This window comes from Blennius ocellaris, assembly GCF_963422515.1.
Source record: "Blennius ocellaris genome assembly, chromosome: 23".
Taxonomy (NCBI): Eukaryota; Metazoa; Chordata; class Actinopteri; order Blenniiformes; family Blenniidae; genus Blennius; species Blennius ocellaris.
Window position 1 is genome coordinate 3,386,119 of NC_137672.1, and position 24,628 is coordinate 3,410,746.

The following is a 24,628-nucleotide window of genomic DNA, read 5'->3' on the forward strand; positions in this document are numbered from 1 at the left end:
TGAGGTATAATGTGACCTTTTTGTTTATACACTGGAATTATCTAGTTTAATTTAATTGAAATAGTTGCACCAGGTTGCACTTTCATTTTATTTCAAACATTTGAATGGTGCAGCTGGTCGGTCGTGTTTACAAATGCTTTTAAAAGCGATGTGAGCTTTAAGTTTTAATGAAGCCAAAGCAGTTCCGTTTCAGTTGTGGTCACATATTTTCCTTCTCTTCAGGGGACCACAATAGTTGTTGTACAGTGAACGTGGGGTTTTGAGATGTCAGTATAAAGCAAATTACATCCACGTATTATGAACAACTTTTAGAGTGACAGAATGAATGGGATCGGTATTGGATCGGTATCGGCCGATCCTCCAGGCTGCAGTATCGTATCGGATGTGAAAAAGTGGTGTGGTGCCGTCCCTCGTATCAACATTTAGTAAACAGCTGAAAGTACTGTATTGTCTGCTTCCCTCTCCGACTGCAGAGGTCACGACCTCTCTGTGGCTCTCACGCTATTTACAGCACTCACTTGTTTTTCTTTTATTCGGTATTCCACTAGTGTGACCACCAAGTAATATCCTTTTCCTGGCCTCCACCTCCCTAACAGCTGTTTTACTCTGTGAAATCCCTTTTTTGTCTTTTTTGCCATGATTGATCATTAAAAGGGTTAATAGGGTCAATCAGCAGGGTCAGTGATGCACAAATATTCATGACGGACTTTGCATTGACCGTTCCCAGTTCCTGGTCGAACGGTGTGTTGAGGGCGGGATCTGATCAGTGTAAACTGTGATCTGCAAAGTGAAAAGTGTGTGCGCATGGTTTTATAAAGCCAATCATTTCTTTGGCCCACGCCATTTTCAGCTTTTGGGCTCACGCACACTTTGAGCATGGATCCCCCGTAATAGATTTCTAAATGAGACTCCAGGAGATTAGTTGTCGGCACCCTGCTGACAGGCAGTTTGAGCAGATCCCTGCTCTGCTGAGTCACTCTCTGGTCGACCTCCACACCTTCAGCCGGATCTAATCTGCTTATCTCAGCCTCACGGACACACAAGAACCCACGGCCCCTTCTTGTGCTCTCAGCCAACACTTTCCCTCTCCTCACATCAGTCGGACCAGGGTTCGTCCGGGAAAAGGTCACGTGTGTTTTTTGCTCCTTTGCTCTGAAGTGGTGGTTTGCAGGTTGGACGGTCAGTGATGAGTCATCATGACGTTGTCGTCATCGTCCGGCGCGTACAGCTGAGTGACCACACGGACGTGACACATCTTCTTCACCGCCTTGTGGAACACCTGCTTCAAGTCCTTGGCTTGGTCTGGCATGAGGCTAATGGGAGGGCTGTGAGGAGGAGGGAGAGGGGGAGGAGGAGGAGGTGGAGGTGGAGGGGGAGGAGGGGGAGGGGGAGGTGGAGGAGGAGGAGGAGGAGGAGGAGGAGGTGAAGGAGGAGGAGGTGAAGAAGGTGGAGGGGGAGGTGGACGAGGTGAAGAAGGAGGAGGAGGAGCAGGAGGAGAAGGAGGAGGAGGAGGAGGTGGAGAAGGAGGAGGAGGTGGAGAAGGAGGTGAAGGAGGAGGTGGAGAAGGAGGTGGAGGTGAAGGAGGAGGTGGAGGGGGAGGTGGAGGAGGTGAAGAAGGAGGAGGAGGAGCAGGAGGAGATGGAGGTGTAGAAAAAAGAAATACAGACAGAAATGTGTGAAATGGGAAACGAAAGGCCTTTGAAGTATTGAAGGAAACAGTGCAGGACTTTGAAGTATTGAAGGAAACAGTGCAGGACTTTGAAGTATTGAAGGAAACAGTGCAGGACTTTGAAGTATTGAAGGAAACAGTGCAGGACTTTGAAGTATTGAAGGAAACAGTGCAGGACTTTGAAGTATTGAAGGAAACAGTGCAGGACTTTGAAGTATTGAAGGAAACAGTGCAGGACTTTGGGAAAAATAACAATAGAAAGAAAAGAAGCAGGTCATTGTGTCAAGAGGTGATTAACTCCGTTAGCTTAGCCTCAAATGTGATCGCAATTTCAGCTAAACTCTAGAAGGAGCAACTCGTTGACAATCAATCATTTCTTTATCAGCAAATCAAGGTTTAGTGTTACTTCTCAGTGCAAATATACACATGAATTCACACTTCTTTGACTTGTTTCCCAAAATCTTGATCGTTTCCTTCAAGCAGAGAACGAAGGAAGACAATGAGCACAAAGCAGCTGCTGTTTCCAACAGTTTTCCATTCATCAGTCCCACAACAACCACAAATATAATGTGGAACATAATAACTTCATTTATTTAGTGAAACGACATGTTAAGACAGATTAGAAAACAGAATGGAAATACTTTAAATACCTTCAAAAAGGTTTCATTTGCTGGATTTGCACTCGATTTAGATGAATGAAAAAGGGAAACACTGGACAGCAGGTTTGATTCATCGACACCAAGAAGCTACGGTGATGAACAGAGATGCAGGACAAACTGTCCTCAGATTCAAGACTACGCAGATAAATGCAACACGTGGAAAACTACTTTTCATTTGTGCAGTGTCAGTGTCCTTTCTCGCCAGTTCCCCCAATAATCCAGTGTGGAGATCAGACAACACGTTTTCATAAAAAACTTCCTTTTGGAGCGACCGCCAAGACGAATGGCCGACATGTGACTTTGTCTTTTCTCAGAAAAAAAAACCCCAAAACTTGTGAAGTAGAAGAACTGAGTTTTGTTAGCGACCAAAAAAAAGAGGTTTTAATGCCACTCTTAGGATTGAAATAGCTAAACAGCTCCCTGGATCTGTCGATGGATGTTCCTGTTATTGTTAGCATTCACTTGCATCCTCACTACCAGGTTGAAATCTCCAATAGGGAAAACACTTATCAGAAAAAAGCCATGGTGCAACAGCGACATAGACAATTCATGCTGAAACGCTGCTTTTAAATCTCCAAATATTCTGAAATGACATTTTCTTGTGGCCCCCCACATTGCACCAGAGTTTGTTTCACGACAAGCTGCTTCTGGTTGAGGTTTGTGTCTGGACTGGAGGATGCAGCTGAGTGCAAACACTGCAGTGAACACCTCCAGACAGTTCTGCCCCAAAGCCACCAGTCACGTTGCCAACCAAGCCAGTAATGTTATACATTTGTTTTACAATGCATAACATTACCTCAGTTTTTCTTCTTTGCAAGTTGTTCCTGTTGCTGTTTCTCGGCTTTCCGTTTCTTGTACTGGGCTATCTCGGCCATCTGCAGCCCGTGTGCCATTTGCCTGTCGAGATGAAGCGAACAACACAATCACTCACAAGCGCACACACACACACGTACGGTCTGAGCTCACGTTGGGCTACGGAGAAAGAAACTGCATGCAACTGCATTGGCAGCTGGTCAATAGAGTCCCCGAGCACCGCCACCCCCAGACCCCCCCCCCCCCTCGGACCAAGAAGCAGAACATAAATTAATAAATTATAATAATGAACTGTAATAATGACAAACTACGTTTATAACAACAAACTAACTTAAATTGACTTAAAGTCCATTCTGCTTTGTTCTCATGTGTTTCTATGAGATGTTGACATAAAGACAACAAGCAGTGAGTCGGATTATTAAATCTGTCACATCTCGTTTAATTTTGCTGGTTTTGAATGAAGAAATCTGACTGAAAAGCTGCAGGTCAGGTTCAACTTTCTCCAGTATAGTTATTTTAAAATAAAAAAAAACAGAAATTTGTTGAGAATTTTGCAAACGTGTCCAGTCTTGTTAATGTTTGTAAATGTTTAGATATGCTCATATTTGCACGCTTTTATCTCCAGTCGCTTCGACTATTGTAATGCCTTGCTTTCTGGTCTTCCCCTAAAACCTCCCAGCAGCCTTCAGCTGCTCCAGAGTTCTGCAGCGCGAGTGACGAAGACCAGAAGACGGGACATTAAACCTGTTTTAGAACCACTGCTTGGCTCCCTGTGTTTCAGGATGGATTTTAAGATTTGATTAGTTTTTAAATGTCTTAATGGTCTTGGGCCTTCTTATCTTTCTGACCTGCTTTTACAATATGAGCCCTCGTGGTCCCTGAGGTCCTGTGGCACCGGCCTGTTACGGTTCCTAGTGTCAGGGCCAGGACCAGGACCTGTGGTGAGACCAGGTTCTGTCACTATGGCCCACGTTTGTGGACCAGCCTGCTGGGGGGCCTCAGGGCCACAGAAACTGTTGGTGTTCATTATAAACAGGCTCAAAAGCCACTTTTTTAATTCAGCATTTAGTTACTTGACTATTTTACTTTTTCTTTTTTCTAATTGTATTTAATGTTTTAGCTTAATCCTTGATCTCATTTCTGAATTCACTTTATAAGCTCTAATTTACGTATTTTCATTGGTTGATTATTTTTACTTTTTATTTTCTTATCTGTTATTTTCATTTATTGATCCATTTTATTAGCTCCTATCAATTCTACTCCAGTGTCTCCTCACGGGGGGGGGGGGGGGGCGCTCTTCATCGAGAGCTGAGTCTGGTCTGCCTGTGGGGGGCGTCGTCCGGGGGGGGGGGGGGGTCTTCATCAAGAGCTGAGTCTGGTCTGCCTGTGGGGGGCGTCGTCCTGGGGGGGGGGGTCTTCATCGAGAGCTGAGTCTGGTCTGCCTGTGGGGGGCGTCGTCCTGGGGGGGGGGGGGTCTTCATCGAGAGCTGAGTCTGGTCTGCCTGTGGGGGGCGTCGTCCTGGGGGGGGGGTCTTCATCGAGAGTTGAGTCTGGTCTGCCTGTGGGGGGCGTCGTCCTGGGGGGGGGGGGTCTTCATCGAGAGTTGAGTCTGGTCTGCCTGTGGGGGGCGTCGTCCTGGGGGGGGGTGGGGGGGCGCTCTTCATCGAGAGCTGAGTCTGGTCTGCCTGTGGGGGGCGTCGTCCTGGGGGGGGTCTTCATAGAGAGTTGAGTCTGGTCTGCCTGTGGGGGGCGTCGTCCTGGGGGGGGGTCTTCATCGAGAGTTGAGTCTGGTCTGCCTGTGGGGGGCGTCGTCCTGGGGGGGGGGGGTCTTCATCGAGAGTTGAGTCTGGTCTGCCTGTGGGGGGCGTCGTCCTGGGGGGGGGTGGGGGGGCGCTCTTCATCGAGAGCTGAGTCTGGTCTGCCTGTGGGGGGCGTCGTCCTGGGGGGGGTCTTCATAGAGAGTTGAGTCTGGTCTGCCTGTGGGGGGCGTCGTCCTGGGGGGGGGTCTTCATCGAGAGTTGAGTCTGGTCTGCCTGTGGGGGGCGTCGTCCTGGGGGGGGGGGGTCTTCATCGAGAGTTGAGTGTGGTCTGCCTGTGGGGGGCGTCGTCCTTGGGGGGGGGGTCTTCATCGAGAGTTGAGTCTGGTCTGCCTGTGGGGGGCGTCGTCCTGGGGGGGGGGGAGGTCTTCATCGAGAGTTGAGTCTGGTCTGCCTGTGGGGGACGTCGTCCTGGGGGGGGGGGTCTTCATCGAGAGTTGAGTCTGGTCTGCCTGTGGGGGGCGTCGTCCTGGGGGGGGGGAGGTCTTCATCGAGAGTTGAGTCTGGTCTGCCTGTGGGGGGCGTCGTCCTGGGGGGGGGGGGGGGGGGTCTTCATCGAGAGTTGAGTCTGGTCTGCCTGTGGGGGGCGTCGTCCTGGGGGGGGGGGGGTCTTCATCGAGAGCTGAGTCTGGTCTGCCTGTGGGGGGCGTCGTCCTGGGGGGGGGGGTCTTCATCGAGAGTTGAGTCTGGTCTGCCTGTGGGGGGCGTCGTCCTGGGGGGGGGGTCTTCATCGAGAGTTGAGTCTGGTCTGCCTTTGGGGGGGCGTCGTCCTGGGGGGGGGGGTCTTCATCGAGAGTTGAGTCTGGTCTGCCTGTGGGGGGCGTCGTCCTGGGGGGGGGGTCTTCATCGAGAGTTGAGTCTGGTCTGCCTGTGGGGGGCGTCGTCCTGGGGGGGGGGTCTTCATCGAGAGTTGAGTCTGGTCTGCCTGTGGGGGGCGTCGTCCTGGGGGGGGGGGGGGTCTTCATCGAGAGTTGAGTCTGGTCTGCCTGTGGGGGGCATCGTCCTGGGGATGGTTCTGGCCTCGGCAGTGGAGCTCGACCTGCGGTTCACTGACCGTGGTGGGGGCTCCTGACCGGCAGGGTGGGGGCGGTCCCTGTGACGGGGCCCCCATAGCTGTAGGCTGTGGCTCCTCTGGGTGCAGACGGCCCCCAGGGTGGTGTTTTCTCTCCTGGATCATCAGTGCCCTACATTCTTACATCCGTTTATAGATTCTGTTACGGGCAGGTAAGGTGTGTGTGTGTGTGTGTGTGTGTGTGTGTGTGTGTGTGTGTGTGTGGGTGTGTGTGTGTGTGTGTGTGTGTGTGTGTGTGTGTGTGTGTGTGTGTGTGTGTGTGTGTGTGTGTGCGTGTGTGTGTGTCTATTCTATTTCTATTTTTTTATATTTTTATGTGAAGCACTTTGAGTTGCATGTTTTTCTGCATGAAAGTTGCTCTATAAATAAAGTTTGATTTGATTTGATATTTATCAATGACTGAATTAATTTAGAACTAATTAAGCATCGGCTTGTATTTATTTACAACTGTGCTAATAAAAGATACTTAATAAGTTCACTAGCTGTTTAAAAGTACAATGGTTTTCATCATTGAGCCCTCTCTCTATCTAAAAAAGGCAAGATTGTTGTAATGTGATGTATAAGTGCTCTGGATCTAAATGAAGCTAACATTGGCTGAAATTGAAGAATAATGTAAAGCCCCACGTAGGAAATGTACCGCCAGCCACCTCTGCTGCGTATATAGGAATTGTTTGGTTGCATGAACCAGTGCAGGACTAAGAAACCGTGGGGGTGAACATGTAGGGATATGTTAGAAACAAGGGGAAAAGTGGATTTCTGTTCCTACCCAGACTTGAGTTCAGGCGGAACCGGCAGAGGTTTGGTGAATCCATCCCTTCCTACGAGCCAGTAGGTCTCCTCGATTCCTTTCCCCTGTGAAACCACATGGTCAGCTGCCATGTTTCATCCGAACAGGTTGGTGACTGTGGTGAGCATCGTACCCGGACTTCTGTCCGGCCTCTCAGCTCCAGCTTGTAGCCGAGGTTCAGCTCCCGCAGGACTTGGACTGTGCTCTCGTGGACGTGGATCCGATAGGCTGCAGGCACAAGCCCTCACAGGTTTAGTCACATCTGAAAGGTTTCTGATTTCTAAAAATTAGTGAGTCACCAAATATCAGCATGAAATCCAATACATTTCATCTTTTTCTCTCGACTCTTGAAGCGACTGTGTTTTACGAGCATAGAAACACCCAGTCAAACAAATTTCCCCCCGCTCTTACTTTTTAATAGCTGTGTGACTTACGCAGGCCGCTGGACTCCATGCGGGAGGCGGTGGTCACCGTGTCTCCAAACAGACAGTACCGAGGCATGGTGAGGCCCACCACACCCGCAACACATGAACCTGCAACACACATGTTGACTTTACGTCTCCTTCAGCGGGGCCACAGTGACTCAGGCTGCCTTCACACTGCAGGGCTTCAGAGGGACCATTCACAGTTTTTGCTGGGATCAGATTTTTTTTTTTTTTTTTGGTGTGATCATTCACTTTATATTCTATACTCAGCCTCCATCATGATAAAACCCCAGAATGGTTTCAGGTCCAGAGCACAGAAGATGCTGATGACAGAAGTAAATATGGACGCCATTCCACTCAGCACCAGGGTTGCCAGATGTGACTCACTGTTTTCAGCCCAAACAACGTAAAAGCCACACACACCAATAAAAACCAGCCCAAATCTCAGCCTGTGTAAAAGTCATGGTAAAACCATAAAACTATTTTACGTGTAATAAAGAACATGCCACAAGACACAAATGCATGAAATAAACAAAGTTACAAGGTATGAGAGTTTGGCTCTCCAATTGGGGGATACCGCCTTATCTGGCAACGCTGGTCAGCATGTAGATCCACTTTCGAGTGGTTGTTAAATCAGAGACGACAAAATCTAAACATGACGAGGGAAAGAAGAAGGATGAGGAAAAGGGAGCCATGATGTCAGTCACACGTCAAAGACGAAGCAGTCACATGTAAAAACAATGTCAGAATTGGTACCACACATGATGGAGGCCTGGGTCTGGTGTGAACAATCCCAGTTGGAGTTTTCACACGACCACAGAACAGGTCTGATTAGAGTCACTGTGAGCAAAACATCAGAAGTGAGTCTCATTTCCCTGCAGGGTGAACGAGGCCTTACACTCATTTCTTGGAGCCTTTTAATTCATCCTGCAGTAAGATTTTATCAAAAGGACACTGCCAATGCAGTTGCAGAATAAAACAGTGAAATCAATCAATCAAATTCAGTCACACATTGCATCAGAATCAGAATTTCACAAAAGCATTTGAACTTGTTCTGGTCCTCGCTGACCTGTGTGCAGCCCGATGCGGATCCTCACAGGAACATCAGGCATGTGTCTCATTTTAAATGACCCCACGGCGCTCAGGATGTCCAGAGACATGTTGGCAATCTCCGCCGCGTGGCGGTTTCCGTTAGAGACGGGAAGACCGGACGCAACCATGTAGGCGTCACCGATCGTCTCCACCTGAAGTCAGACCGGAAGGAGTTAGGAACCGTCCCACAGGGACTCTACTTCTACTGCAATCCAACATCTGCCACCTTGTAAACGTCGTGGTTTCCGATGATGGCGTCGAAGAGCGTGTAGAGGTCGTTGAGGAGGTCGACGACCTCGATGGGTTCGCTGTTGGCCGAGATGGTGGTGAAGCCCACGATGTCGCTGAAGTAAAGGGACACTTGGTGGAAATGTTCCGGTTCGACCGTCCCGCCCACCATCAAGGCCTCTGCCACGGACCTGGAGACACAGGACACACCCTCTGTCTCAGTACGAGGACATTGCAGTGGTATAAAACATCACACAAAACAATCACATCTGAAAGACGCCGAGCTGTTTCAGCCCAGAAGCACGTTGTCTTGTATGATTGTGTTCACGCTGACTCACGGAGGAAGCATCTGAGTCAGCAGCTTCTCCGTCTTCTGCTTCTCGATCTCCAGCTCCTCCGTCCGTTCTCTGATCAGCTCCTCCAGGTTGGACGAGTACTGCTCCAGCATCCTCAGCATGGAGTCGATGATGTTGGTCTTCTTCCCTTTGTTGATGTTCTTGAACTGAAAGGACAGCAGAGTCTAGCAGAAACCCCCCCCACAGCACAGCTTCACAGCCATTTTGAAAAACTCAAGATACCAGCTGCTCTTCCCACCTGGTCAAAGATCTCCTCGAAGCTCGGCCTTTTGTCTGGCTGCTCATTCCAGCATTGCTTCATGAGCTGGATGCACTCCAGAGGAGCGTAGTCTGGACTCACCACTGGACGACACAGAGGAGGCGGCTTGCGTAGCTTCTCAATGATCTCTGCAAAGAAATAATACAAAAAACATGCTCAGTATAGTACAGATCACATAGTTTGTCTAATACCATGATCCATCAAGCATGTAGCTATTGCAGTATATGTACACACTAGAGATAAATCACAAGAACTTATTTAACACTGAGTTTATCAATCTATCTGTCCTTAAAGTTTAAAATCTTTGAAAAAGCTAACTCTGCTAAATGTTGCATTTTCAACCAAAGATAAAAAGTTTAAAAAAAAATTGATGTGGAATGAAAAAAATCAAATGAGTCTTTTAAACTTTACAAATGTCTACCAATAATTCATTCATTCATTCATTCATTCATTCAGCTTATCTCCGACATACTTAAAATCAAATTTACAAGTTAACGGTGCATCCCGATCCACCAGAAATATTTCACCAACAAACAGTGAATATGTACAGCAGAACAGAATCACTCAGGTCGCACGCCTGAAAAGTAGAGCTTTGAGCTATTTTAGCTTTGTTATTCAATATGTTAGAACTATTATATAAAATATACATTTGCTGATGAAAAGGTATAAATACATTTCTTTTATAAAAATAATCAATAATATAGAATATAGAATAAATACAGTAAAGTAGAATCATAATTCTGGAAGGATATTATTCAAAATATGACAAATAAATACCAAAACATTCATTCTTTCATGATAGACAAAATCGTTCTAGTTTGGTGTAGCCCAGTGGAAAATATTAATACATATTAACACATTGATAAATATACGTCCCTGGTAGTGGTATAAATAGTTTAAAATATATTAAAAGGTGATTTAAATACATTCATTTTGGTTTGTTAAAAAAGGTACAACATGTAAAAGTTTATTTGAATGTTTGATGTATTTCATTTTGTGTATTCAACTGTTTATTTGTGTACTTCATGTGGTGTATTTCTGAAATGTGATGTTTCTGGGTGGAGAGATGGTGTGGGCCTGGCTGCAGCCTGATGGCTGCTCATTGGATAATTGGGAAGCTGAGGTGAGCAGAGGGTGTGCAGGGAAACAGGTGTGAAGAGGGTGTGGGTGAACCAGCCTGGAGAGAGCAGAGAAGGAGACACAGCAGCCAGAGGGAGAGAGTTTTGCTGACAAAGCAAAGTGTGGACTGAGTGAACTACAGATGAAGTTTTAGCCCAGAACTTCATTGTAGATATACTGCCATCAACCAAGTGAGCAGTGGTGGAATAGACGTCCACTCCTCGCAGCGTGTGTCCGAGCTCTCAACGGCAACTGAACTGTTTTCCCTCCGAAGACGACCAGCCGTCACCAGATAGCGCTCTGAGTTCCTCTGGCCACGTGGGACCCCAGCTGCCCCTCGTCACCACCTCCTGCATCCTGCTCCTGCCCCCAGCTCCAACTTGCACCACCTCCTGCATCCTGCTCCTGTCCCAGCTCCAACTTGTACCACCGACTCGCCTCACCACCTCTAGAAGGTATTTCTTGGAATTTGATTCCACTTGTTTGGGAGAACAAGACTGAGTTTATTTTTCCCCATGAACTCCCACTTAACTGGCAACGGGTTATTTTGCTTTGAAAGACTTTTATGCCGGCTTAGCCGAGGTTTTCATGATTGTTTGTTTATTGTTGCAATGTTTCTTTTTTTTTGTAATAAAGTAGCATCTTATTTGTTAACTTTTACTAAGATTTCTTTGTCATATTGTTGGCTGTGAATTGTTTTGAGGTGAAAGGTGAAAAAACCAAACAGTGAACTCTACTTACCATCATCGGCTGCCATTGATTGTTTCCTGGTACTCTTAATTTTCAAATCCCAAAACTAATATTATTGTTGTTTTTATGCTAACGAGTTCAGGGCCCTATTTCTATCGGCTTGCAGGCTATAGACGGGCTACATTTGGTTTTCATGATATTTCACCATATCAAAAGTCTACATACATAAACTACTTTCAATATACATATATACACCATCCTTATTGGTTTCTTTTGTGTTGTATTTCTGTAGTTGTTGCCCCAGACCTCTGCACAGTACATTCAATATGGTCAAACTACGGTAGAGTATCAGAAGGATCTGAGCCAGAACCTGTTTGGACTTGTTTAACTAAATGTTTTATATAGAATTACCAGGATAAGCCTTTGTTTACTACGACCCAAAGGAAAATCACAACAATCCATTCAAACCTACGGAGCCCCTCTGGTGACATTGGTGAAAAAAAAAATTATTGCTTAATAACGCGTGGCCACGCGTTATTAAGCAATAATTTTTTTTTCACCAATGTCACCAGAGGGGCTCCGTACAAACCTTTCAATAAAAGAAAAATATAATAATTGTGTGTGTGTGTGTGGTGCCTTGCCTGTGTCAGAGAGGTCCAGCATGCAGAAGGGGGGTCCTCGGACCACCACCTCCTGCATGATGATGGCAAAGCTGTAGACGTCAGCCGGTAGAGTCCCATGGAGTCCCGGCTGGCCCCCCCTCAGGACCTCCGGGGACGTCCACAGGAGTTCTGCAGCTCACAAAGTGACTTGGTTGACTGAGGTGATCGGAACGCTTGAGAGCCCGGTGAGAATTTGGCGCTCGGCCAGACTCACCGTCTGGGCGCGGTTCCTCGTAGGGGAACCGCTGAGACTCCAGGACTTCATTGTAGCCGTAATCCGTGAGCTTGAGGACAAACCTCCCGTCCACCACACAGTTCCGGGACTTGAGACGGGCGTGACACAGGCCGCGGTGGTGGAGGTACTTCATCCCCTGACAGGGACAACCAACCCCCTTTACTACATTCTAGTCCACTGTACTACATTCTAGTCCACATTCTAGTCCACTGTACTATGTTCTAGTCCACTGTACTACATTCTAGTCCACTGTACTACATTCTAGTCCACATTCTAGTCCACTGTACTACATTCTAGTCCACTGTACTACGTTCTAGTCCACTGTACTACATTCAAGTCCACATTCAAGTCCACTTTACTACATTCAAGTCCACTGTACTACATTCTAGTCCACTGTACTACGTTCTAGTCCACTGTACTACATTCAAGTCCACTGTACTACATTATAGTCCACATTCAAGTCCACTTTACCACATTCTAGTCCACTGTACTACATTCAAGTCAACTGTACTACATTCTAGTCCACTGTACTACATTCAAGTCCACTGTACTACATTCTAGTCCACTTTACTACATTCTAGTCCACTTTCAAGTCAACTTTACTACATTCTAGTCCACTGTACTACATTCAAGTCCACTGTACTACATTCAAGTCCACTGTACTACATTCTAGTCCACTTTACTACATTCTAGTCCACTTTCAAGTCCACTTTACTACATTCTAGTCCACTGTACTACATTCTAGTCCACTTGGTCCAAAAGCAGCAGCTCCTCTGTCAACATGGACTCTGTCTGGGTATCATCCTCCACCAGCTCCTCCATCACTCCAGTCCTCCATCAGCTCCTCCATCCACCACATCCACCCAGTCCTCCACCCAGTCCTCCATCAGCTCCACTGGCTCCCGGTTCAGTTCTGCATCCACTTCAAAATCCTCCTCTCAACATTCACAACCTCGTCGCCCCACATCTGTCTGAGCTCCTCCAGGTTTCCCTTCCCTCCCGTTCCTGCAGATCCTCTTCCTCCATCCATCCCTCCTTCCCCTCCACCCGTCTTACTACCTGGGGAGCAGAGCTTCCAGTTGCTCCGTCACCTCCTCTCTGACTGAGAACCCTCAACTCATTCCCCCACTTCAAATGTCAACTCAGAACTGCCTATAGTCTGTTCTCTGTTCTCTCTGATGTCTATTTCCCTGGTTCTTCTGAGGTTTCCACTGTTTTTAATGCACCGTTGTAAATGTATGATTGCAAGTGTCCTTGAGTGCCGGGAAAGGCGCCATCAAATACAATTTGACATGATCATTATGGCATTAAACTCTGCAAAACGTGTCACGGTTGCCTTTGCTTGTTCACCTTAATGAGGTCGAGCAGCAGCGACGACTTGAACATCCAGTCGAGTTTGACGTCTTCGTTGAGCAGCAGGTCCTCCAGGCTGCCCCGCGAGCAAAACTCCGTGACAATGGCGAACACGCCGCAGTCATGGAAGAAGCCCAGGAAGGGGTTAACGTTCTCATGGCGCACGTCCTTCATCTGCAGGAAAGAAACGCCTTCATCAGCAATAAGTTCGAATCAACCAGGAACAAGTTGTGTGTGAAGTTCCACAAGAAGAGACATCAGTTGTGCTTCTCAACCGCCACTTGTTTGTTTCTTTATCAATAAAACTGACTGGAAGAAATCCGTCTATGTTCGTACAGATCCTACAAATATTCGAGATTCCATTTTGATACTTTTGGAAAACTCACCGAAGGAGAGAACAAACGACGGATCACGTTGGGCCAATGAAACGTCCTCAGTGTTCAACGAACTACGGAAGTTTAGGAACGTTTCAGTGTGTCTGCTTTCTCTCGCTCGGCGGTCTGCAACTGAACGAGCCACCAGAGTCTCCATACATTTTGTATGTTGTTGCAATTTTTTTATCTTTAAAAAAAAAAAGTATGTCTGATGTTTAATAATTACAATTGAGAACCTCAGACATGATTCTTTGTTGTGGGGTATTTTCTTTTTTCAAACCATTGTAGTTGTAGTAGTACTGAGTACTTCTTAATTTGAGGCTACATTTCTCATTTTTTTCATCTGTTTTAGCTATTTTAGAAGTTTAACTTTTTCGTTTTAGTCATTTTTACTTATTTTAAATATATTGACTCTTTGAGGATTTAGAAATTGAAAATTGGTTTGTTTTTCCTTTTTTCATACTGATTGGAGGCTTTTTAGCATTTCTTACCCTCCATTTTCAACCGTTTTAGCTTTTTCAACTTATTTTTGTTGTTGCAATTTTAGCTAATTTAGTAAGAGTTGATAAGAGTCTTTTAAAAAAAAAAGTGCAATGTGCAAATAAAATAAATGTGCAAATGTTAAAGTAACTTCATCGCTAACCTCTGATGGAAGCTGGACCTGCTATTGGGTTAAAATGTTGAGTGACAGGACCATCAGCCAATCAGAGGTTGATGTGTTATTGAAGGACCTCCTCAGGACCAGCAGAGTTTCTAGTGCTGGTCTGGGTGTGGTCATTGAAATGAGCTTGACTGATTGGCTCATGGGCTCATGGGCAGGAGGTGATGACTGTTATTATCTGCTCCTCTGGAGTGATGGAGGCTGATTGAACATGAAGGTCATGAGACATAGAGGACCTGCTTCAGGTGAGTAGAAGAAGAAGAAGACGACAGCAGAAGTGATGAGCTGAACTCAGACCAACAAAGGCTTCGTCAGCATTTTACAGCAGGAGGATTTAATCTACAAGTGATGGTGATGCTAGTTTGTTTTGTTTTTTACTTTCTCTGGATTAGATTGGTGCTGCCGTTGGCATTTGGTGCAGTTTTTGGTTGTAAAGTGGTGTTTCTCATACAACCGTGCACACAGGCAGACAAGCAGGAGATGTGATGGTGAAGCTGCACAGTCTTGATGTGTTGTTGTTGTTGATCAGCTGTCATGTTGGTGTGGATTCAGTTCAGATTGTGTTCTTACTGCAGGACATAATGTGTGGCTGCAGGGCTGGGGGGTGGGGTTTAACTGCAGGCCCTGAGTGGGGGGGGTGGGGGGGGTTAACTGCAGGTAATAGTGTATAATCCTCTTTCCCTTGTGTGTCTGTGCCAGAATGTCTCAGCCTTGAATTTCGTCAGAAACTGACCTCACTTTGCTCCAAGACAGGCAGAAGATGACCTTAGAGACTAATGTAGTAATCTCTGTTGTTACATACAAGTATGGCCCTAGAAGTTGTTGAAATTGATCAAGCCCAGCCTGGCCTGGCTGGTCATTAATATCTAAAGATAAGCCTCGGGGGGTTTGTGAAAGGCCGGTGACATGCGACGGGGTTTCAGTACAGCTCTTTGATTGTGTGAAGAACTGGTAAGACAACAGCCCCACCTCAAACATCCCCCACCTTAAACAAAGAGCCCCCCTCAAAGTGAAACCGAGTAGGAGGAGGCTCAGTCGGGAGACTATGAAACACGCAGCATTTTCTTGTGCTCGCTCTCTCTCCTTCTGACTTTGTCGCTCTCTGTTGACGTGGCTCTGAAGCAGAATCCTTTCGGGGTAGACGGCTTCAAAACCCAGGAATATTCTTGTATAGGCCGGTACCTTTTCTGTCTTTTGTAATAAACTCCTGTGTTAATCCATTCTCAAGGTTTGGAGGTTTATAACTCACTGTGTATCCTTTTCTCTCTTCTCGGGGAGAAAGATTGTCACTCCCTGTCTGTGCGGATTCGAAGGACCCAGACTTAGACAAAGTACTACAACCTGGTGAAGTGATGCCGCCTCATATGGTTAATGTTGAAGCTGGACCAGAGTTTCTCACCAGCTCGAACACTGTGCTGGTTTTGGGGTTGATGGTCCTAAACGTTCCATCAGGAAGTCTCTTCAGCCAGGCCCAGTCCCCCTGCCCGGGACAAGCACAGGACACGTCTCAGTTAGGATTGGAAGGTATTATGCTTAACGTCTGCTACTATAAATATACTACATCCCTGGTGGTTTTCCTTATACGACACAAATGTGGATCTTCCCCTGGAGGAAGTTGGTGACCCACATTGGACACCGTGTCCACAGTGGATCTCTGACTGACCTCCAGAATGACGATGTTGGAGTTTTCGTAGGTGGCTGGGGACTGAGTGGAGGCGGAGGCGGCGCTGCGCTCAGACACGCTCCTCAGGCCGCCGGCCCTGCTGTCGTCCACACTCAGCTTCTGGAGGGACGGCAACACCGTGACTACATCGCCACGGCAACGCTTGTGCTTCTGTCCGTGTGTGTGTGTGTGTGTGTGTGTGTGTCTGTGTGTGTGTGTGTTGATAAGTACATTTGTACTTTATATTAAATATTAGCACTTGGTGTAATGGGAATTAACATTTTGCAAGTTATCGTTGATTCATGCATGTTTGTGTTGTTTGCATTCAGTTTTCAATTCAGTTCAATTCTCTGATATGTCACATGTCGCAGTGACATAATTGTCATGCGGATCAAAGGTTGGGGGGGGGGGGGGGGGGGGGGGGGGGCTGACCTTGTTGCTTAGTGACGGGTTTATAAACGTGACATCAGCCAGAGTGAGGAGGATCTTGTTGGGACCTCTGAGCAGCCGAATCTGATGGATCCGTCGCCTGGAGCCAGTCGACATTCAAATGAACTGATCATTTTAGATTTAGATTTACATTATGTAAAATTGATTTTAAAACCCATCCGGACGGCTTTTTACCTGATGCAGTAAATGAGAGTCAGGGCAAACAGTGATGCAGCGATGGCTCCGAGGAACATGCTGATGGTGGAGAACAGATCCACACCTCAACAGGAACAGTTCAAGAAATCATGTTATTATAATAATAATAATAATAATAACATTAAATTGTATTTGTATTTGTATAGCACTTGTCAAGAAACTGAAAGACACTTTGCATAATCATAAAATTAACAAACATAAAATCGAAGAACATCATAAAAACTGTCATAAAAACCTACAATGAAAGAACTAGATTTGTGCTAAACATTAAAAGCAGTTCCAAACAGGCGGGTCTGGATAGGAGACAGATTATAATGGAAAATAGTTTGTAAAATAAAAACAAGCCTTGCCGCAAAGTTGCATGAAAACAGCTTAAAAAAATTTATAAATATAATCGCAAAAGTGCAGCGATCCTTAGGATTGATAAATCTAAATTTTAAAAAAGTTTGAAGAGCTATGTTTAGTTGATGAGTTAAAAATGAGGAAAACAAAATAAAATTAATTAAATTGTTCAAAAAAAATTCAGTTTCTTGTGTTTTAATTAAATTTAATTGGAAGGAGCAAAAAACAGCAGGATCATTTCTAATGTCTGTATTTTTAGGATGAAAGTTCTGTCTTTGTTGTTAAGTTTTTCCCAATAAAGAAAAGCAACCAAAAAAAAAAGTACAAAAAACAGTTTAAGCAGTCTAATATAAGAAGTTTAAATTTGTGTATGAAAAAGACATTTTTGAGCTGCAAATATTTTCTACTGACCATTTTTTAATATTTTTACACCAGAGAACCTTAAAAGATACATAAATCAAGTTTGGAATACTCCACGTTTCCTGCTATATATAATGGGTTGATGTTATATATATATATTCCTCACCCCCTGAGCAGATGATTCCAGGAGTGAACCAGCAGGAGTTGTCCTTCCTCGGCCCATGACCTCCGGGGAAGTGGATGTCCCGCCCCAGGAAGTGAACCATCCCCACCTCCATGTCCACCCTGACAACAATCACTCACTTCAGAGGTTCATTTTCTACACTGGTCTGTGGTACGTATTGATTTGCTGGTCTGGTGCAGCTCATCCTGTACCTGTACGTCGGCCTCAGCGTCAAAGACGATCCGTCTGTGTCCAGGACAATATAATCCAACATGGCCGCTCCAAAACTGTCTGTCTTGACTTGGTGACTGAATCCCTGAGGAGGAAACAGGCTGCACCTTTTCATTTGCTCGTCCTCATTTCTTGTACACACTAATATTCATTAAATAATATCTTTCAAATCCAAGTAAAGCCGAGCTGTGAACTCTGGAATGTATCGAAAGTGAAAATTGTACTATTTTTTTATTTTAATAGTGTCCCACACTGATTGTCCAAAACGGTCTAATGCAAGCGAATAACCACTGAAGTAAAACGACAAAACCCACCAGAATAGCTGGAGTTACCAAACAAATGACAAGATAACTTAAACGACTCTTATAATAATAATAATAATAATAATAATAATGTAAAATGGTTAAATGAAAATGATTAAAATTGCTAGTATATTGCTTGTGTTTTCTTCAGGAAAAGAAAAAATTAAAAAAGGAAAATAATGAAAAAGAAACAGACAAAGAGGGAAAGTAGGAAAAGGAGGAAATAATTAGTAGTCCAGCTAAAACTGTTCTAGCCACGAGGAAACAGCTCCTTTAGTATAAACAGCTAAAGCAGCTCAAATAACCAAGATGAAAAAAATCTCAAAAAATGGCTACAAGGGCTAAAATGTAATCAAATATATGTAAACTGTACCTATGACACTTCCAGAACACAACCAAAATGTTTCTCTTTATAGCAACGTACAGAGTGGAGCGGTCGGTTTATACGTCACATTATCAGAGTAGTTTTTTATATTTCCAAAGTGGTTTTGAGAGATTGAGCAGATTAGCGCAATGCTAAGTGCTGCTCGGTGGATCGTTTAGTTTTTGTGTGAGACTCCTCCTAAAACCTACAACGTCTTAATGTTACGGATGTCTTTAAGAGGCTCAACAGCCGACTCAGGACTTTATTTGCTCTTTCTAAAATCAAACACTAGCTAGATGCTTTTACTTTGAAAATGTTTTTTATAGGTTTGCCCTTCCTATAATAGTCTACCTGCTAGACTGACACAACACATTGTTGTTTTAATAAAATGAACAGATTTAAAATGATTGCACTATTTAGGTCCTCTATTGTTCTTTGAATTCTGTCAAGAAACATGTCCCTCATGTCATAGTGGATCTCCATCCAGACCTGGAAGTCCAGGTTGTGAGTGCGTCTTGCCAGGTTTCCTCCAGACATCCAGTCCCCAGAGTCCTGGACCCGCCGCACGGCGTGCGCCATGAACAGCACCGAGTTGTAGATGGTGCCAAACAGAGGAGAAACCTGCAGCACACAGAGAACTCAGGTTCCATCAACCCAGCCTCAGAGCAGCCGGACTCCTCGGTCCTCACCTGCTGGGGTTCCAGCGTCCCGGCCACCTCGCCGGCCTCCACGGCCTCCTGGTAGGCGTCGTAGAAAGACGCCTCGGGGGAGTCGACGGTGACGGTGAGGACGGCGTCGTAGGCCCGCTGCAGCTTCTTGTTGCTCCCGAAGGCCGTGTGGGTGACGTTGCGGTAGGGCAGGCTGTAGAGCAGCGTGTCGTAAGGCAGGAACGCCAGCGAGCCGTCCGTCATCTTCATGTCGTAGGCCGTCTCCAGGAGGAGCCTCTGGGCGTCGCCGCCCAGCAGCGCCGAGTGCATGCAGAGGATCACCGCTGCAGGACGAGCAACAAACCATGAGCTCTTCACAAATACTACTGGAGTCTGTAGATCTGCATCTGTTCAACCTTCTAAATCATCTGTGTGCGTATCTGGACTTGGAGTGGGCGGGGCCTAAACCGGCAGTGGGCGTGGTTCGAGTGAGACTGGGCGGGGCTTAAATTAGTACATTCAAGTCTGAAATTGATGTGGATTGATCGGAAGTTGCTTTGTTTTATTGTTTATTTGAAAACTATTTACAGAACAGCCTCAGAATAGAGATTGAGTGTTTCATATGTAAAAAACAACAACTATATACTATATAAAGTATACAAAGCTTAATTTGAGACATTTATAATACATTCATTTTTATGAACAGCCATATACAATAAATATATTAATATAGGCTACTTTGTGGTTTCAGCTATATGTGTGTAAGTGGTATGTAAGACTTTATTTTGTAATGGCCTGTGTGAACCTGGTGATTCATGTAAACATCCAGTGGTGGCAAATAGGGAAATCACAAGTTTTACTCGTATTATGCTCGTACTCATCAAAAATGCTTTATCAGTAGTCAGCGTCTCCGTCTAGCGCATGGTTCTACAACTTTAATCACCTAAAAAGCTGTTTTCCACAAATAACATTAGTCTGGAGCCTCAGAATATGTAAATGCTCATCTTAAAACATCGCTATGCAATGAGAACTTTAGGTTGCATTCATAAAGTGTCCTCGGTACAATTTTGGCATATTTCATTTTTAGCTCTTGTAGTTATTTTGAGAGATTTTTCATCCATTTTTACAAGGATTTTACCACTTTATCAATTTGAAGTATCTTGGTTATTTTAGCCGCTTTAGCGATTTAACTTTTCAGAGCTGCTGCGTGTTTTCTTGTGGTGACAGCAGTTTGAGCGACGTTACTACTTTTTTCATTCTATTGCCCTTCCTTCGTAATTCCCTTTTTCCTTATTTTCCCCTCTTTCTGTCTTTTCCTTTTCATCTCCCTATTTAAATTTTTTGTTTTCCTCAATCAATTTTAATAATTTTTGTTTAACCATTTTTAATATATTTTATCATTGTATGGGGAAAAATTCCCGCTATTTAATTCATTTTTGGAGGGGGAAATTCAGCCTGGGGATTAAACCGTTTTTTAAAAATCTGTGTGGTATGCAAATAAAATCTATTTTCTTAAGAGGACACAACACAACACCTCGACCCGAGCTGAGATATCAGTGATGTGTCTATGAAGGATTGAGACCTCGTTGCTATCAAACCGTGTTGTCATGGTGACAAAATGCAACAGCTGAAGGAGTTTTATGGACATTTCATGTATTTTGCATCAGAATGCCATTAAAGTTGGTTTTACGCTGAGATTGTAGTCATTTTCCTTTGCAGTTGTTTGTTTTGGTAAAAATCCAGACATCTTCATCACTCTGCACCACAACAAAGAAAAACCTTAAAGTTTACATTTAAAAGTTATTCTGGCCTTGCTTTACCGTTTCTGTATGTGACCCCTGAACTAAGCTGTTTTTGACACCCCTCCTATAGATGGAGGATGATCTCGACTTTAATGCTTCTTGAACTAAATGACCAACAACTGATGACAATTTGAAGTTGTAGCAGCATGAAGCCATTAGCTGACAGGTATTATGAAGCTTATGGACACTGGTTGGTTCACACTGTTGATATGAAGTTCAAGATTGGCAAAGAAAAACCCTAAAAGCTTTGATTCAAACTGAGCAGTAACATCCTTCAGGTGACTCTTCCCCGACCTCGTATCTCTCTCATCTTGCGGAGTTTGGCCAGAGTCCTTCTGATACCGTGAGGTGTGTTCTCCATGAAACTGACCAGTCTGACAGGAAACCCGTGGCTCCTGAGGGAGTCCGCCACCTAGAAGACACAAACACATGCATCAAAACACAAAGGCTCTTTCTTCAATTCTTTGTTCTTTATTCAGGTTCAAAGGGTTGGTTTTCTGTTATCTCTGGCACAAAATGACTACAGCAGAGGGTTTCTGGACCAATCAATCCATCCATCCATCCATCCATCCGGCTCTGGAGCCAATCCCAGTGTATTATGCTGGAGTCCAGGATAACGCCTGGATAAGTGGCCTGTCACAGTGTTTCTGTATCTCAATGTATACATTCTGCATTTTATTGTATTTTATTCAAGGCGTGAAAGTGTCTTCATGTGACTTGAGACTTGACTGTCTAAACTCAAAACTCTACTGCCTCGACTATGGACTCGACTCAGAACTCGACTTGGGACTCAACTGTTGAAACTCAAATTCGACTCATGACTTGACAGTTTGGACTCGGGACTCGCCTCAGGACTCGACTAACTAAACTCTGGACTCGACTTGGGACTCGACTCGAGCACAAAGACTTGGACCTTGACTTGGTCCTACCTCTGCAAATCAACTCAACCAGCAAACCTCCTCATCTAAACTTGGTGCTTAAGTGAAGAGAAGTCGAACCCTGGTGGCCGTGTCCACCCAGATGTCCTCCGAGGACGAGATGACGGCACAGTGAGCCCAGTGGAAGTAGCTCATCACACTGGCTAGTACCCAGGTCGGCCTCGCCGTGGAGCGGGCAAATGTTGGGTGGTTCCGAACGTCGTCCAACTCGTAGCCGACGCATCCCCACGGAAACAGAGCCTGGAGCAACAAAGCGAGGGTAAAAAGTGGGACAAGGTATAGAGGAAACGTGTGTCTCTGTCCTCAGGACACCGGCTCACTTTGTTCCAGCCTTTGCTCAACATGGACGCAGCGTCACAGTATCCGGGGTTGGCCGGTCCGATGAACCCTGAGGCTTTAGTGTGGAAACTTAGAAAGGCCTCCAGTGCCTGGGAAGTCTGACACGGCTCCTGAGGAAGAACCACGACAATCTGTTAGTGCAGGAAGCAAGGCAGCGGAAAGGAAATGCTCCAATTAGCGCTTCATCAAATTATCCAATCTTTATGAAGTCCAATAAATTAGAATCAAGCAAAATCAAGTTAAAATTGCATGAAATAAATGTGCTTCTATATCACTGTAAGACTTGTTTTGGTTTCAGTTATTTTGCCTGGTGCTGCCACAAAATGATTTAAAACCAAATTACTCTAAATCATTTAAAGCTCTTTATGATCAACTGATTCAAACTGATTAAATTAAATTAAATTTAATTTAATTTAATTTAATTTAATTTAATTTAATTTAATTTAATTTAATTTAATTTAATTTAATTTAATTTAATTTAATTTAATTTAATTTAATTTAATTTAATTTAATCCTTCAAAGGATTCTTCCTGTAAAAATAGGAGTTTCATGTGGAATCATTAGGTTTTCTCTGTAAAAGTGTTCAGATGTATTCGGTGCTATATTAATAAAGTTGAATTGAATTAAATATAAAAAACATTTTTTAATTAAAATTACATGTATTAAAATGTCATTAAATAGAATATATTACAATTAAAAAACAAAAACACATAATACAGCTAAAAAATAAATACATACATATTAAATAAAATATATTAAAATATTGTTTTTAAAACATATAATGATAATAATAATATATAAAAATATATAGCTCAATAAAATGTTGTGGTAATTACCCCAAATGCTTCACAGCATCTTTTAAAGTGAAGATTCAATAAATGGATTTCAGTCAGTTTCGTTCCTTCAATGCCTCCGTCTGGCAGGAGGCTCTGTTAGAACCTGATTCTCAGTCTGAAGTCTCATTCCTTGAATTCTGGATGGCTACGCCAACATTTTCAAATATAGTTACAAAAAGACGATGACATGTTATGGAAAATCTTAAGGCCTCTTGAGATTTCTGACTAATTCAATAGAGAAACGTCTTCATATTATGTTGACTGAAGTATTGACAGCTGGCCTCAGGCCTCCTTGGTCATTTCTCTGCTCAGCCTATCATGGCCTGTTGTCGTTCTTGTGAACGATCAGCTGACGCCTCCGACTCCAGAAGACTAGATGTTGTGTATCATCCTGTTGATGAGCTGAGACGAGGTTCAGGGGGACAGAGGACGGGGACTCTGCGTCTTCCTCATGTGGAGCTTCTGCTGCATCTGTTTAATAAACAACTCTCTACGTCCAAGTTACTGTGATGATCGTTCATCTTCCTGAAAGCGCACATCACCAGGGAACTCCCACTTGTCCACAGCAGCAGGAATCAGTGCCTGCGCTGGTGGGAATGGGAATGGGAACGGGAATGGGAACGGGAGGAAAACTTCAAGGACTGCAGACGGAGGTCAGTGGGCACGGACCTGCAGCACGGTGTAGTCAAACGTGGCGGCACGGCCCAGCGACGGCTCCCTGTTGATGCGGTTGACGGCGAGCTGCGCCGCCACGCTGGGCAGAGCCTTGGCGAAGAGGGGGTCGCAGCCCCACGGGCCCACCACCCCCACCCGGAACCACACCGCCTGGGCCGGGCACGCCAGGAAGCAGAGGGAGGACAGGAGGACCGGGAGCAACGGCGGGAGGCCTGGAAGAGACAGAACGTCGGGGGAAGATGGCGGACGGCGGGGCGAAGGAGCGCAGGAGGAGCGGGAGGGATGAGCGGGGGAGGCGGAGGACGGGTGGGTGTCAGAGCAGGGTTGTGACGTCTGCCTCCATGTTGGCGACGGGACGGTGGCGGCGCCACGCTCAGCTGGCATTCTAGGACGGAGTGTGTCCAGAGGTCACAGGTCGGAGGGGGACGGTGGTCGGAGGGCGGTCCCGTCCTGAAACCACAAAGAAGCTTGACTTTCTTCCACTTTTATATCGACTCTCTTCATTTTCATGTGAAGCTTCAGCAGCTGGAGAGGAGTTGCCGTGGTTACACACAGTCATTATCATATTCAAGGCTTTATTGATTCCCACCTGCACCTGAAGACAATAAGTATTACTGTGTTCTGCTGGTACTTTGTACTTTTTTCTTTAGATTGTTTTTTCCCTGAAAGTGGTCTGAAATGACCAGTGTTGGGCACATGACTTGAAAAAAGTAATTAGTTATCGTTACAAGTTACTTTTCCCAAAAAGTAATTGAGTTAGTAACTCAGCTACTGCACCTTAAAAGTAACTAGTTACCCGACAAAGTAGCGACAATGCAAAAATTGATTAAGACGGCAAAACATGTGTTTCTTCCTCAAACTTAAAAACGAAGAGCAAACATGTATTTTAAAATTGACACTAAACCAGAAAGAGTCGTGGAATCCAGGAAGAGCTGCAAAACATTCCAGATTTATTTTTCCATATCAAGCAATTTTAAAAATATGCATATCAAAATAGTAGCAATCAAAAAATGTAAACTATGCAAATACGTTAACTGATATTTAGCGGCA

General features: G+C 44.9%; 1 protein-coding gene across 1 annotated transcript; it reads right to left on the reverse strand.

The window, feature by feature from the left end:
* Positions 1–1,180: 1,180 nt before the first annotated feature.
* Positions 1,181–23,962, reverse strand: gc2 (guanylyl cyclase 2; the record flags this gene model as incomplete). Its single annotated transcript, XM_080519342.1, has 23 exons — positions 1,181–1,325; positions 6,797–6,882; positions 6,951–7,045; positions 7,252–7,350; positions 8,312–8,486; positions 8,561–8,753; positions 8,901–9,064; positions 9,157–9,305; positions 11,628–11,777; positions 11,863–12,019; positions 13,234–13,410; positions 15,671–15,751; positions 15,935–16,054; positions 16,367–16,463; positions 16,559–16,643; positions 17,448–17,566; positions 17,657–17,760; positions 18,831–18,962; positions 19,031–19,332; positions 21,085–21,202; positions 21,789–21,968; positions 22,049–22,177; positions 23,573–23,962. The coding sequence occupies 23 exons, from the start codon at positions 23,960–23,962 to the stop codon at positions 1,181–1,183; spliced, it is 3,447 nt and encodes a 1,148-aa protein (XP_080375468.1).
* Between the last annotated feature and the right edge of the window lie 666 nt (positions 23,963–24,628).